At 38.4% G+C, this 14,748-nt stretch overlaps 1 protein-coding gene across 1 annotated transcript in view; it reads left to right on the forward strand.

Annotated features, from left to right (window-relative positions):
- Positions 1-14,748, forward strand: part of Lekr1 (leucine, glutamate and lysine rich 1) — a 167,492-nt gene that overhangs the window by 55,140 nt on the left and 97,604 nt on the right. Inside the window, exons 4-5 of the mRNA XM_051199068.1 lie at positions 4,170-4,289; positions 5,956-6,131. Of these exons, the coding sequence (XP_051055025.1) occupies positions 4,170-4,289; positions 5,956-6,131 (296 nt within the window). The remainder of the gene's footprint in view (positions 1-4,169; positions 4,290-5,955; positions 6,132-14,748) is intronic.

Genomic DNA, 14,748 nt, shown 5'->3' on the forward strand with positions numbered 1-14,748 from the left:
ACAAAACGATGTATGCAATAAGAGTGGACATAATGCTTTTCTAGGCATGTAATGTTTAAGCATATTAGTTTTATTTGACATAAGTAGGTATCAAGCAGAGCCAAAGCACAATGGAGCATGGACCAACCTTCTCAGGGAGTATAGTCAGAGGGCTCCAGATAGTTACATATAATATTCACTTAGTATTTTAGCATTTACATTTTTAATTGAACAATAAAATATTTCATAAAAACATAGCCTGAGAATTCTTTTCCAAGTAAATTTTTGTAGTTGAAGTAGTCTGTAAATCAAGCCAAGTTTTAAAGCACATTAAAAAAAAATCATAGCATTATACTAAACTTTTCTGATTTTCTCATTTATAAACCCAAGATATGTTTATACACATGCAACTGGACTGTTTATGTTTTCAAATAGTCTAATAGTTTCTTTTGGGGCAATGCATAAATTAATTTCATTGTAAATAGATATTGTTGAAAAATAACTCAAAGTCTTCCTGCCCACTCTTGATTCTGGGTTTGTGCCTCAGGTAACTCTATTTTTAACACTGACAAAGGTTATTTCCATTTTTTTCTAAAGTTTTAACTACTATATTAGTTATTGTTTTGTAGTTGTGGTAAATACCATGGCCAAAAGCAACTTATAAAAGAAAAGGTTTACTTTGCCTTACAGTTCTACAGGGATAGAGTCTATAGTGGAGGGGAGACATCTAACAGGCAGACATTGTGGCAGGAGCAGGCTGCTAAGAGAGCATGCCTTTACTATACACAGGAGACAGAAAACAAGAGCACAGGTACTGGGGCAAGGCTGTGAGCTCCCAAAGCCTTTGCCCAATGACATAGTTCTCCCAACAACAGTAATCTCTCCAGCAACACCTCCAATTGGGGACCAAGTGAGCCTGTGGGGGAACATTTCTCATTCAAACCACAACAAATGCATAGTGTGTGTGTGTGTGTGTGTGTGTGTGTGTGTGTGTGTGTGTATGAGAGAGAGAGAAAGAATATGATGACACACATGCATACTGCATGACATTACAAACACATGGTTTCATGTAACGCTTACTGATGACATTAGCTACATCTTGCATTTTCTTCGTCTTGCTAAGGCTTGACAATCTTTTCATGCCATAACAGAAATCTATTTCATCTACAACATAGGGATTGACTTCATCCATGATATGAAATTGACTTCTTCCACTAGGGATCTACTTTATTCATGACAGAGATTACTTTATCCATGACATGGAGATCTACTGCATCCTTCTTGTTTTGCCATAACATTTCATGGGCCTGTACTTTATTTTCCTTCTAATAATGGATACGTACAGGAATACACTTGTCATGAAGGTTGTCTGTTTTTAAAAAGAAACAAAACTAAAATACTGTATTACTTACAATATTTAAAACATCTCTATTGTTTTATACTAAAATTTATACTACAGATGTATTTAACATATAAAAATTACTCATTGTATGTACATAAGTCATATACTTGTAACAAATTTGACATAATTTTAAACTATACAAAATCTCAATAATAGTGTATAGAGTTCACAGACACCTAGATTCTCACAAATTTAATGATTTATGTAGCTATGGTACAATTATAAATAATAAATTAATCTTGGTACAGTACATTAACTAACTTCCAGATTTTATTTGACTTAATCATTTTTCTGCTAATGTTCAATTTTTCTAGTTCAGTCTAGAATGTTTGTTGTTCTTAGAGTTTTTTCAATCTGTGATATTTCTCAGCCCTTGCCGTTCATGACTTTGAGACTTTTGAAGAATCCTGGTCATTTTAACGATTGCCTTGCAATTTGTGTTTGCCATTATGCATAATTATATTGAGATCATTTGTTTTTAGGAAAAACCAAAACAAACTGACACAAAATTGTTGTTCTCTTCTTAGCATGTTTCAGGTTATACACAATGACATCAGCATGTACTCTGAGGTTATTCCTGTTTTCCCAATGTTTTTCCACTGTCAAATGATCACCATTTTAAAATAACATCTTGGAGCAGATAACTTGAAACTGTACATATTCTCTTTTACCTAAAACTTTAACTATTAATAGAATTTGTCTGAAATAGTTTTTTAATTGTGATTTTATTGTAGATATTTTCTCTTCCCTTTATTCTTTCTGCATTTATTAATTAAAAATCTCCAGTGAGGGAGGAATTTCTTCTTTCTTTTATATATCTGTTTAATGGATATGCTCAATTTTGTTTTCTGGGTTATAACCTCAGAACTTCAGTTTTCATATTTGCCTCTCAATGTAGAGAAATCTTCTAGAGAGTTTATTCTAGCAGAAGTGATAAACTAGGAAGAAGGAAACCCCAGCAGCAGCGTGTACATGTGATATGAAAATGAGATGAGGGTAGTTTTTGAAAGATAAGGGGAATCTCAGATGATTGGTATGTCACAGCAGAGCATTCTAGGAAGCCTGCTTCTTGGCAAAAAAATTGGGAAAAATTCATGGCAGGAACACAGGAGACAGAAAAAAAGGAGAACATTGTAATACTGCCAGCAAATACTTACAAAATGCAATCTGGCACGGAGTGTGTTCATCAGTGGGGATGATGGAAATACTGAACATAACATAATAAAAAGTGCTATTTTATCAGACAAAGGGCAGGGGCAGGTGGCAGGTGTGGGTGGGTGCCCAGCAATGTTATGAGGATCCGTTTCTATTTGCTGCTTGACTACAATGGCAGGTGTGGGTGCCCAGCACTGTTAGGAAGATCTGTTTCTATTTGCCGCTTGACTACAATGTCAGTTTTCCTTCCCACTTCTGTAGCAGAATGGTTACTAACCCTGGAGGCCAATTTTCCCAGTTCAAGAACTGCATTATCCAGTTTTGCTTGAAGTGTAACCATGTGGTTTAAATTCATCAGAAGTACTCAGGGGTTCTTGGAGAAGATGATTCTGAAAGCATTATTCTCTTACTTTTGTTGATCAGAAATGGAAATGTTCTGGTTGAAGCTTCTGTCTCCATTGTGGGCCAGCAAGTGAAACATTACAAATTATCATTAGCATGTTTTGTTTCGAGAAAGGTCTTTCTCTGTAGTTCTGGCAGGCCTAAAATTCACTATTAAGAATAACTCAGCTCCAACTTGCTGTGATCCTCTTATCTCAGTTTCCTTAAATGTATGTGCCACTGTGATGATATGTTTTTTATGATTTATTAAGGGGACTGGACATCGAAATAGCAAAGCAGCCACACTAATTGGCTATAGAACCCAGATGGTGGTGGTACACACCATTAATCCCAGGACTCAAGATTAAGAGGTAGATAGCTCTCAGTTCAAGGCCGCACTGACTACACAAAATTGATCCAATCCTAAAAGAGCTCACACAAAGGTGATCTCAGCACCTGGGATCACAAATCTTTAATCCCAGCACTAGGGAGATAAGAGACAGGAGGGATATGGCTGGGTGGAGAAGGGGACAAAAGGAGGAGGAGACAGGAATTCAGAGCCCTTTGTCTCTGAGGATTCCTGGGGACAGGATTGCCATTTCAGTGGGTCAAGCCAAGCTACTGGCTTGGCTGCTTTGCTTCTCTGGTCTTCAGCTTGAAGCTTGAACCCCAATATCTGACTTTGGGTCTTTTATTTTTTCTGTTATATGCCACCAAAAACTACATGTTTCATGAGAAATTGTGTGTATGTGATGATGTTCGAATCTTAGTTATATGTAGTAGAACCATTTTAACTGATTTGTATCTGAAACAAAATATTAGGAAATAATATAAATGTGTTAGTAGAATAGAGATAAGTGCTAGAGGAAACTGGAAAAAACTGAAAGCAGTTGCCTGTGGCGGTGGGAACTGGGATAAAAGCAAATATTTACTATTTTTTCTTACAATTTCTGTAATATTTAACATTAAATTATACACATCATTAATAGAATCAAATTAATTTTTTTCTGTTTTAATTAGTATTTATATATTCTCTTCCCACCTATAAGTACTTCTGTTTTCATCTAGGATAGCAACTGTTTGATTTGGATTATTTCTGCATATTTTTATATACAGTTATTTTTCTGAATATAATACATATAGAGATAAGTAGTTTTCTTTAGCTACCTGTTTTTATTATATTCGATTTTCATTTAAAAATGCTACTTACTAGGAAATATTGAGGCATGCAATAATATTTTTCCTTTTTTAGATTTCAAGATGCAAACATGCAGCTAAAAAAGCAACAAAATGAATTTCAGAGAGTACAGAAAGAATTAGGTCATCTACAACACGAGTTAAAAATTAAACAAAAACAATCCCAAACCTTCAGGTAAGAGTATCTTTAAGAACTGAAAATATTAAATACTAAAGACACACAGCAGATGCTAACTTTACGAGTATTCAAACAGTTCCTCATTTGACTTCAAATCTTGAGAAAAAATGGAAATGGCTTCACTTCTTTGTTGTCCTTTTATCAACTGAATTGTTTTGTTAATAAAACATAATTGAGCAAATAGCTCGTTCTATTAACACCCTGTTTTTGTTATTTCTGTATAGTGACATTGACAATGAAAGAATAGTAGCTAATGCATTTTTGTGTGTATGTAGAGTGTGGTGACTCATATGTCTGTGTGTGCATGTATGGTGTGTTTTCCTCTGTTCTGTATATTATTTTTTGAGACTGGGTCTTTGACTAAACCTGGAGCATACTAATTTGGCCAGACTGGCTGCCCGGCAAGCTCCAGGGATTTTCACACCTCTGCCCACCCTATACTGGGTTTGTAGGTACATACCATCAGGCTGGATTTTTACATGAGTCTGGGGTCTGAACTGAGGGCTCGTGTGTGGCAAACACTGTACTGCTGAGCAGCCACCCCCCCCCTTCTGTTTCCTCTTGGTTGATAGTTCTTGGCTATTTATTCTGATGGAACAGAAACTCTTTCAATCCAGAGCCTGAGATTTGGAATTCTCCAGCACAGAAAATGTTAATCTCAGCCCATGGATTCCCTGGTAGATTTATAATGCATAAAGTGTACATAAATAAATAAATAAACCCATAAACCCAACACTGGGAAATACATGCCCTTAAATACACTGAGAATGTCTATAAGAATGATTCTTTTTTATTTTAGTAAAAAAGAAATAGTAGGTTAAATTAAAATGATAAATGACACAGATTCAATATTTCTAAAAATATATGCTGGGTAAGTATTTTGGATGTTGGGTTTTTGTTTCAATCCACTCTCTAATACCACAAATATTTTTTAAAAAATTCTCTGAGCTCATGATTTTTTAATGCATCTGTTGATAAGCCTGCTGGCCATTTGCCTACCTTTCATAAATGACTTATTGTATAACTGATAGTAAAGAGCTGTTGAGTGGATGCATGAAGGAAGTCTGCTTACACCTCTACTGTGTGTATGTGTGTGTGTGTGTTGGTGGTGGGTTTGCCTACATCAGTCTCTGTGTACCACATGCATACAGTTTCCCCAGAGGTGCTGTATACCCCAGGACAGGACTCATAGATGATTGTGAGCTTTCATGTGGATGCTGGGGATTGAACCTGGGTCTTGTGAAGAACAGGCAGTGCTCCTAACTACTTATCCATGGCTCCAGCTCACCCCCAACCCCAAAATGAGCATTTTTACCATTATAATTCTCCTTGGCCCATTTTAAGAAAGCCAGTTGTGAGCTAGCAGGTTTAACAGCACCAGGCAGCCCTGATTACCATTTGCTTGGCTCCAACAGGAGCCTTGGCCTATGTCTGGATTACTGTATTTGAAGATGTCTGTCATCTTTGTAGTTATAATAATAAAGTAGAAGAAATTCAGCATTGCTGTGTACATCAGTGTGCCTTCACTATTCTCAGATTTGCATTCACTTTCAAAATGATTTCCATTGAGCAATGGATTATGTATATGATCACGTTTGAAGAAATATATGCTGTTGTGTTTTCTGTGTTTGCAAATCCTGATTTTTTGTTTTACTAATTGCAGTCGAAGATTGTCAGAATACAAATACTTCTGGAATAAGACCCTTTTATTACTTACTTTTACTAAAAGGGAACTAACCAGTATTAAATATGAGATATGTGATAATTTTCAAAACTGGACTTCACTGAAAGGAGAAGTTTTTCTGCAGATTAAATCTATAAGTGATACAGCCTTGGCAGGTTTGTTACATATATTTACACCCTAATTGCTTTGTCTCTAATTGGAAAATCATAGTTATGTAATCATGCTATTTGTTTGTGTGTTGGGACCTGGGTCCACTCTTTATAAGTAGTTGGTACTGTAGGAAAACATTAAGGTCACTCATTCCTGGAACTGAGCAGTTATATGCTTATCTAACATAAGCTATGACACATTCAATTTTAAGCTGTGGTCAAAAGTCTGATTACTCTTGGTAAGCATATAGATGTATTGAACATTTTTCTCTTCATATCAATTCCCCCCAAATAATAGTTAGCATGGAAATGCTGCTGAGCTGCCTGGCTTCTCTCTAGAGTGCATATGCACAAGGGAGACTGAGAAGCCCACCTGAGAGTAAAATGATTGACACTTTAACAGACATCTTCCCTTGTAGAGACAGACTTTATAGTTTGGATTTAGCTAAATTAACTGCTCCTCAAAGCAAAGCAGAAACAAATACTTCCTAATTTTTTTAAAAAAAAATATTGGTGTTCATGAATGTTTTAGTCTGTGTGTATCTGTGTGTCTGGGGCTGATGATTCCAAGTGGGTTTCAGTGTCCTGAAACTGTGGGTGCTAGGAACCACATCCAGGTCCTCTTAGACCTCTGAGCCATTTCTCCCTCTCCCTTAATACTTTTCTGGGGAGGCAAAATAGAACCAAATCTCCATAATGTACCACCACAGTGCTCAGTACACAATCCAAAATTCATTCAAAATTCATTCATTCATTCATTCTCTTGGTCTGGCTTTTGTTTTTCAACACAGGGTTTCTTTTTGTAGCTCTGACTGTCTTGGAACTCATTCTGAGGACCAGCCTGGCCTTAAACTCTCACAGAGATCCTCCTACCTCTGCCTTCCAAGTGCTGAGATTAAAGGTATGTGGCACTGCCTAGCCCAAAATTTCATAACTTAGAAAGAAATATTAAAAGTATGGCCCATGTTCCCCCAAATAGAGCAGTCAGTACAGAACAACCTTGAATTGCACCAGATAGTTTTTATAAATGGAAGTTTGTGACCACCCTTGTTGGACAAGTCTCTCTAGGTCATTTTTCCAATGATGTGTGCTATTTTGATAAGCACACATGCTGTCACATTTTGGTAATTCTTACAGCGTTTTTTATTAATAATTATCTGCAAATTGCCACTTTCAGTTTTAGTATTATAACTGTTTTTTGGACACTAAACCACACCATGTAAGAAAGTGTACTTAGATTTAACAAATCTCCTGTGTTCTGATTGCTTCAAAAACAGACATCCCTGTGTCTGTTCACTCTTTTTGGGCCTCCTCTTATCTGAAATGGAAGTACCTGTTGGGTTGGAGCTTTCCTCAACCATGCACAAACTAGAAAACACCATCAGCCTTACTTCTGCCAACCTGGTCTACGCTGAGAAAACTCTGAACAAAGGAATGGCACCCAAGTGCCTACCCAGGGACCTAGCTTTTGACCATGCTTGGGCACAGTCCCAGCTCATGGCTGGTATGACATCACCCCTTGCCTAAGGTCTATAAAACCTTCCTGCCTTGGCCCAGGAGCGCTTCTTCTCTGAGGCCAGTGAACGGAGCCGCTTTGTCCTCACTAGGCCTGTTGTTATTCTCCTAATTTGGCTTGATCCAGCTTATTGCACCAGCAGGGAAACTTACTGTCTGGGAAAAAAAACATATAAATGCCAACATTAGGCCAATTAATAACCGCACAGTGGATGCTAAGTGTTTAAAGGAGAGAGAAAAGTCTCTTTCCTTTAAATCAAAAGCTACTATGATTAAGCTTAGGAAATAAAAAAAACAAGATAGGTGGAAAGTACTGAAACAGATTTTCAGGTTGTGAATGCAAAGGAAAAGTTCCTGTGAGAACTAGAGTGCTACTTCAGTGAACATACAGAAGAAAAATAACTTCATTACTAATTTATTACTGATAAAGTTTTCACCCACGGAGGTTGAGAGAAGTCAGAAAACTATAGGGAAAAAAAAATTTAAGCTAACAGAAGTTGGCTCATGAGGCTTAAGGGGGGGAAATGTCTTTGTAATATAAGCATCCAAGCAAGACAAGACAAGTTCTGATTTCGAAGCTGCATCAAATTATCTAGAAGCTAGCGGTGGTGGTGTACTCAGTCCCAGCACTCAGAGGCAGAGATGGGCCGATCTCTCTGAGTTTAAGGTTAGTCTGGTCTACAGAGTGAGTTCCAGGACAGGCAGAGCTATTACAGAGAGAAACCCTGTCTCAAACAACAACAACAACAACAACAAATCTGAAACATCTGGTTACGATAATTGGTGAAGGTTACCTCATGAAACAATAGACTTTCTTTTGGGGACCAAGTTTCTAGCTCATGTCAGCCCTTGAACTTCCTGTATAGCCAAGGATGACATTGAAGTTCTGTTTTACCCTGGTGCACCATCACGCTTGGTCTTGTAAATACCAGGCTTTCTGTGAAACATTTTTATGCTAGTAAAGGACACCATTTGGAACTTTTCATAGCTAGAGTGTCATTGCCTAGCTTCAGAGGTTCAAAGGATAGGCTGACTATCTTGGTAGGCACCAATAAAAGCTGACTTGACATGGAAGCCCCCTTTTCATCTGTCATCCTCCAAATCCTGGGACTCTTTGAGAGTCATATGAAATCTGCTCTGCCTATTCTCTATAAATGGAACAACAAAGCTGGGATGACAGCACATCTGTTTACAAAATAGTTTCCTGACTTTTTAAAGCCTACTGATGATAACTGTTGCTCAGTAAAATGACCTCAGCCTGGTGGTACATACCTCCTACCCCAGCTACATGAAGGCTCAAGGATAACTTATTCAAAGAATTCAAGGCTATCTTGAGTAGCATGGTGAGATATAGTCTGAAAGGAAAAACAAACAAATTCCTTTCAAACTATAACCTTACCCACGAACTCTAATGGAATTTAATGAGATTAGTAATGTTTTCATGCCTGTTAAATTGGCACCAGCCATCTTGCAGCATATGGATTAGGGAGTGATTTGACTTTATGTCTCACTATAAATTTTATGCTTATCATTATCAAGGATAGTGGTTTCTCTGATTCATCAGGACATAGTAAATGGAAAAGCTCTTGAAATGATTCCGCACTGTAGATGTCATTAAGAATAAATACTGTCATTAGGATTCACCATATAGATGCATTAAGAGCATTCATGATTCATGTCAAAATGTGAATATTAACCAAAATTTAGAAGATGTTTATTATAACCAGCCTGGTGTTGGGGTTTCAATACATTAGTGAAAGAAATAGTTGTAGGTAATTTAGAAATTACAGTTGTCCTAGTTTGCTTTCTGGCACTGTAATAAACACTATGACCAAAGCAACTTGGAGACAGAAGGCTTTAATTCATTTGATAGCTTATAACCCCTTATAAAGGGAAAGAACTCAAGGCAGAAGGAACTCAGTGTCAGGAGCTGAGGCAGAGGCCATGGAGGAGTGTTGTTTGCTGCTTTACTATCTATGATCGCTTTTTATACAACTAAGGACCCCTGGCCTGGGGGTGGCATTACCCACAGTGGTCTGGGCTCTCCAATGTTAATCATTAATCCAAAAAAAAAAAAAAAAAAAAAAAAAAAAAAAAAAACCCACAATGTCCCACAGATATGCCTACAGACATTTTCTCAGTTGAGGTTCCCTTTCCCTGATGACTCTACCTTGTGTCACATTGACCAAAAAACTAACCAGAGCAGCAGTAGAACTAAGATGTGGTCACACTCCCTCAACATTTCTTGTGATAAAATTTTAGCAGATGAGTTCATTCTGCATGAGCAAAGAGTAGTTTCTTGAAGTAAATTACTGGGGAGATACTAATAAAACAAGAATGCAACATAAACTTGGACTTGTGGGTAAAATGATGCATTAGAAGGCTCACCATGTTGGAAATGAAGAGATGGCTCAGAAGTTAAGAGCCCTCATTGCTCTTGCACAGAGAACCCAGCACTCACATGGCACCAACAAGCAGCTGTAACTCCAGTTGCAGGGAATCTGACACCCTTTCTGGACTCCATGGGCACTGTACACATGTGGTGCACAGACAGACATACATGCAGACAAAACACAAATATACACAAAATAAGAACAAATCTTTTTTTAAAAGATGCTTGATGACCAGATTCCTCAGGCTCCTCCCTTCCAAAGTAAACAAAAAACAAAACAAAACAAAACAAAACAAAAAGCTACAGAGAAGACTTTCAGACAAGCCAAGATACAGCTGCCTGGGAAAAGCAAATTTAGATCAGTCACTTGGAGAGAACATTCTCCAACCTGTTGAGCTGCCTACAGGCTATACAGTGTGCTCTAGGTTTCACTGCTATTGTGAGCTGTCACCCAGGCTGGGTAAGCCTCTATAATGCAGTTGTCTGAGTCATTTTGGTCCCTGTAAGTAACACCAATAAAACTCATGGCTCATCAGTTTGAACTTTGGTGGTATCCCTAATTTGGTCTGTCACAGGCTCCCTATCTGGAGTGAGTAGATTTGTGTGTAACATCTCCCCATAAGAAGTTTTGTCATGCTGGGTGGTGGTGGTACATTCGCCTACACCCAGCATTTGGAAGGCAGAGGCAAGTGGATATTTATGAGTTTGAGGCCAGCCTGTTCTACAGAATGAGTTCCAAAATAGCCAAAACTACACAGAGAAGCCCTATCTTGAAAAACAAAATAAAACAAACAAACAAAAAGTTTTGTCACACAACAACCACGGAAACTTGGTGAAAGAAAACAGTCAAGTTAATACTCAATAAGCTACTTGCAAAAGACAAGGTCTGCAAATGAATTTATTGACCCAGAGGAGATTTCTGCAGGGAAGCAGGCTGGGTTACTGGGAATCAGCACCCAGCCACACATAGGTCCTTTGGCATCAGTAACCATCTGAATGAATCAAGACACCTTGGAAAGGGAAGTCAAAACCTTGGGGAAGTGACACCTTCACACCAAGCAATCCTTGGCCTCAGAAGTCAGGGTGGAGTGCAGGAGTCTGAGGGAGCCACCAGAGAAGGATTTACGACCTCTCCTTCACCACACACCAGAACAATGAGGAACAGCAAGTCTACAGGGGGATGGCTCCCAGTTAAGACAACACCAGGCAGATTCAGCCTGATTGAGAGCAATGTAGGAAGGTGATTTCAACTCAACACAGATGTACCAGTGACTAACTCCATACATTTCTTTTTACTTCTTATTTTCTGTGTTCTTAATCTCCAGTCTCACATATTATATGTCTCGTGGTACTTTTGCTTTTGTGTGTCTATTGTTCAGTTAGCTTTCTGAATTATTGTGTATGTTTGCCCACCAGTCTACTGTCTGCTGTACTTTTCATCCATATCTTATTTACTTAGCCCTTTATTCCTATATATTTTCCTTTTCTCATTCTCCTCCTTTCCTTCCTTCCTTCTTAATTATAATCTAAATTATAATACCATATAGACAGGACCAGAAAACACACTTCCCTAGTCACTTAATAGTTAAAATGCTAAGTAAACATGATAAAGGAAGTGTATTAAAAGCTACAAGAGAAGACCAAGTCACCTACTGGAATTTTAAAAGCCATAAGGGCTTAGAACAATGTATTTCAAGTCCTAAGACCACAGGTGCCATCACAGACTATTCTTGAGCCAACATTATCTGTCATAGTTGAAGGAAAAGTTAAACACATGCTAAGAGGATTCCTGAACACTAAGCCATTCCAAAGAAATAATTTGGATTCAAGAAAAGGAAAAGCATACTTTATTAATGATGCTCAGGCTGTGGCTAAGCAGGGTAGGAATAAAACAATAAACAGTACAAAATTAGCAAGGCAGTTTGCACTAATACCTACCATTCTTAACTCTGTTTAATGCTCTTAATTTCCTAATCAAAAGACAAAATAAACACACCTTACCAACAAAGATAAACACTACCTTGGAGTAACAGAGTGGAAAAAGGTATTCAAACAAATGAAAACAGGAACCAATTATTGGTATTCTAATATCTGACAATGTAGATTTCAAATCAAAAGATTAATCAGAAAGTCACTTCATACTGATCAAGAAAACAATCTATCAAGAAGACATTACAGCACTAAACATATATGCCTTAGATCTGGGTGTTTCCACTTTCACAAAATAAATACTATTAGGTATAAACGCAAAGACTAATACCAGCGCAGCTACTCCACCCTCACCAGTAGACATGTCATGTTGTCAAAAAACAAAGTAACACTAGAGTTAAATGATTTAGAGAAAATGGACTTAAGCATCTACAGAACATTTCGCCCAAACACTATACAGTAGCTCTCCTCTCAGCAGTCCATGGGGCTTTGCAGATTATTTTACAACCTTCTTCATCTAAGCATCTCTGTCCTTTGTTTCGTGATACAATGTCTCACTGTTGGGAGTTTTCTTGTCCGTTTGTTGATTTTTGTTGTTGTTTACTGTCTACCCTCTGATACTAGGTTGTAGTCTTTTTAAGAAAAAAATAACAGGGCTTTCTTCCAAAGCTGGAAGGTAGAAACACACACACAAGGACAGCATACTCTGTTCTCAAGCAAGAGGTGAGTGCACACAACACATGGGTGTGTGCGGCTGAGATATTGCTATGGTAAGAGGTTTTTCTTTTCCTCCTTGCTCACTACTATCTGCATGATCTCAGCCCCAGGGCACTCTGTGCCAAGTGGGACAAGTATGTGCAAAACTTGAAAGGTGCTGATGCTGGTCTTTTTACAGCTGCTTGGAATGCACTTCAAATCTAGCAGAAGTTCTAGGTGATATGGGAATAAACATCTTTCACACCTTCAAGCTTTGAGAAAATAAATTGAACGTAGTATTCTCAAAAGCCAAGACCAGTAATGCCTGAAAAAGTGTCACATCTACTGTACTGTCTATCCACTGTGGTAGCCACCAATCAGACGTGGTTATAGAACATTTGAAATGTGGCTTTAGCGTCTTGGTAAAATATGACACTTCAGATAACTGGAGTTAAATACATCATTAAATTTAATTTCAAATCTTCAGAAGATGATTTAAATTACACACATGGCTTTGTGGTATACATTGCTTCAGAGGTTTTGGTTAGTCTAAATTAGTAGAGGGATGAACTTTTCCATACTTTAAAAAATGAAACCATGATTCTAGTTTGATATTTACAAAATGTTGAGGGTAATGTGAATTGAATCAGGGATGCTTTTATCTGTCACTTTCATCTTAATCCCTCCATTCCTCCACCCCTCCATCCATCCCCCTTCCCTCTTTCCCTCTCCCTGTTCCTTCCTGTCCTTCAGCCCATAGCCCAAGCTGGATTGAAATATGTGACCGGTATTTAAATGTTTATAACCGTTTTACTCATAACAGCTCACAACTGAAACTAGTCCAGATACCTTTCCGTGGGTGAAGCGCAGGCAGTGCTATGTCCGTTCTACATCATCTGAATCAATAGCAAAAGGGAAAGAATTATCAATACATGCAATAACTTGAATGACCATCAAAGAAAACTTTCCCAGTTTAAAAAAAGCCAATTTCAGAATCTGTGTCTTGTGATCAAATATATTCTCCCATTCAACCCTGCCCCAATCCTCTTCACCACTTTCCTTTCCCAACTTCAGCTCTTTTTCAGAAGCATGTGAGTGCATGGCTGTGGGATCATCTACTGGAGTGCTGGCAGCCTCTCAGGGGCCCGATCCCTAACTAAACTGACTCTCCCTCCCACAGTGGCCCACAGTTGCAGTCACTTCCGGCTAGGATGGGACTTCATGACCCTCTCCATTCATGCTGGGATTTTGTCTGAGTTAATCATGTGCTTGTAGTCACAGCCACTGTGAGTTCATCTGTACAAAGGCCTTGTTGTGTATGGCAAATACCTCTAGCTCTTGTAGTTTTTCAGCCTCCCCTTCTGTTATGAACCCTGAACCTTTGAGATAGGGACCATGATATAGATGTGCCAATAGAGCTGAGCTCTCCAGAGAGTCTTGTTCTCTGCCCATTGGGCAGTATGGGTCTCTGTATGAATCACCGTCTACTGATATAAAATGATGCTTCTCTGATGAAGGTTGACAAATGGTGCATAGAACTTAGGAAGCAGTTTATTACCATTCCAGTTTAGCAGAATGGTAGTTGTAGGTTCTCCCTGGGGTTTGTGACCTAGCCAGCTATGGGTATTTGGCTCTGTTCATGGCACCATGTATGAATTCTAGCTCATGGTTTGATTTCAAAATCATTTATTGCTCCATTTATATATCAGTCTTGACATAATGCCTTTGGATGTGAAAGCAAAGGTAGGCAGTCTCTGAGGACTAGCACTGGTAGGCTAGAGAAAGAGCTGGCTGCAAACAGCAGATTTGAGCTCAGTGGTGCACGATCCCATATTTTGAGTGTGGCAGTAACTACGTAAAACTACATGTCCTTATTAGGTTTTTGTCATCTTCACGTAACTGGAGAGTCACTTGGGAAGAGAGAACCTCAACAGGAGGATTGCCATCAGATTGGCCTGGCATTTTCTTTATTGTTGGTTGATGTGGGAGGACTCAGCTTGCTGTGGGCATTATGGATGCTGGGCCAGTGGCCCTGGGTTGTATAAGAAAGTAGGGCAAGTGAGGAGCAAGCCAGTAAAGAGCACTCTTCCA

Source organism: Phodopus roborovskii, unplaced genomic scaffold, assembly GCF_943737965.1.
Source record: "Phodopus roborovskii unplaced genomic scaffold, PHOROB, whole genome shotgun sequence".
In the NCBI taxonomy this organism is placed as follows: Eukaryota; Metazoa; Chordata; class Mammalia; order Rodentia; family Cricetidae; genus Phodopus; species Phodopus roborovskii.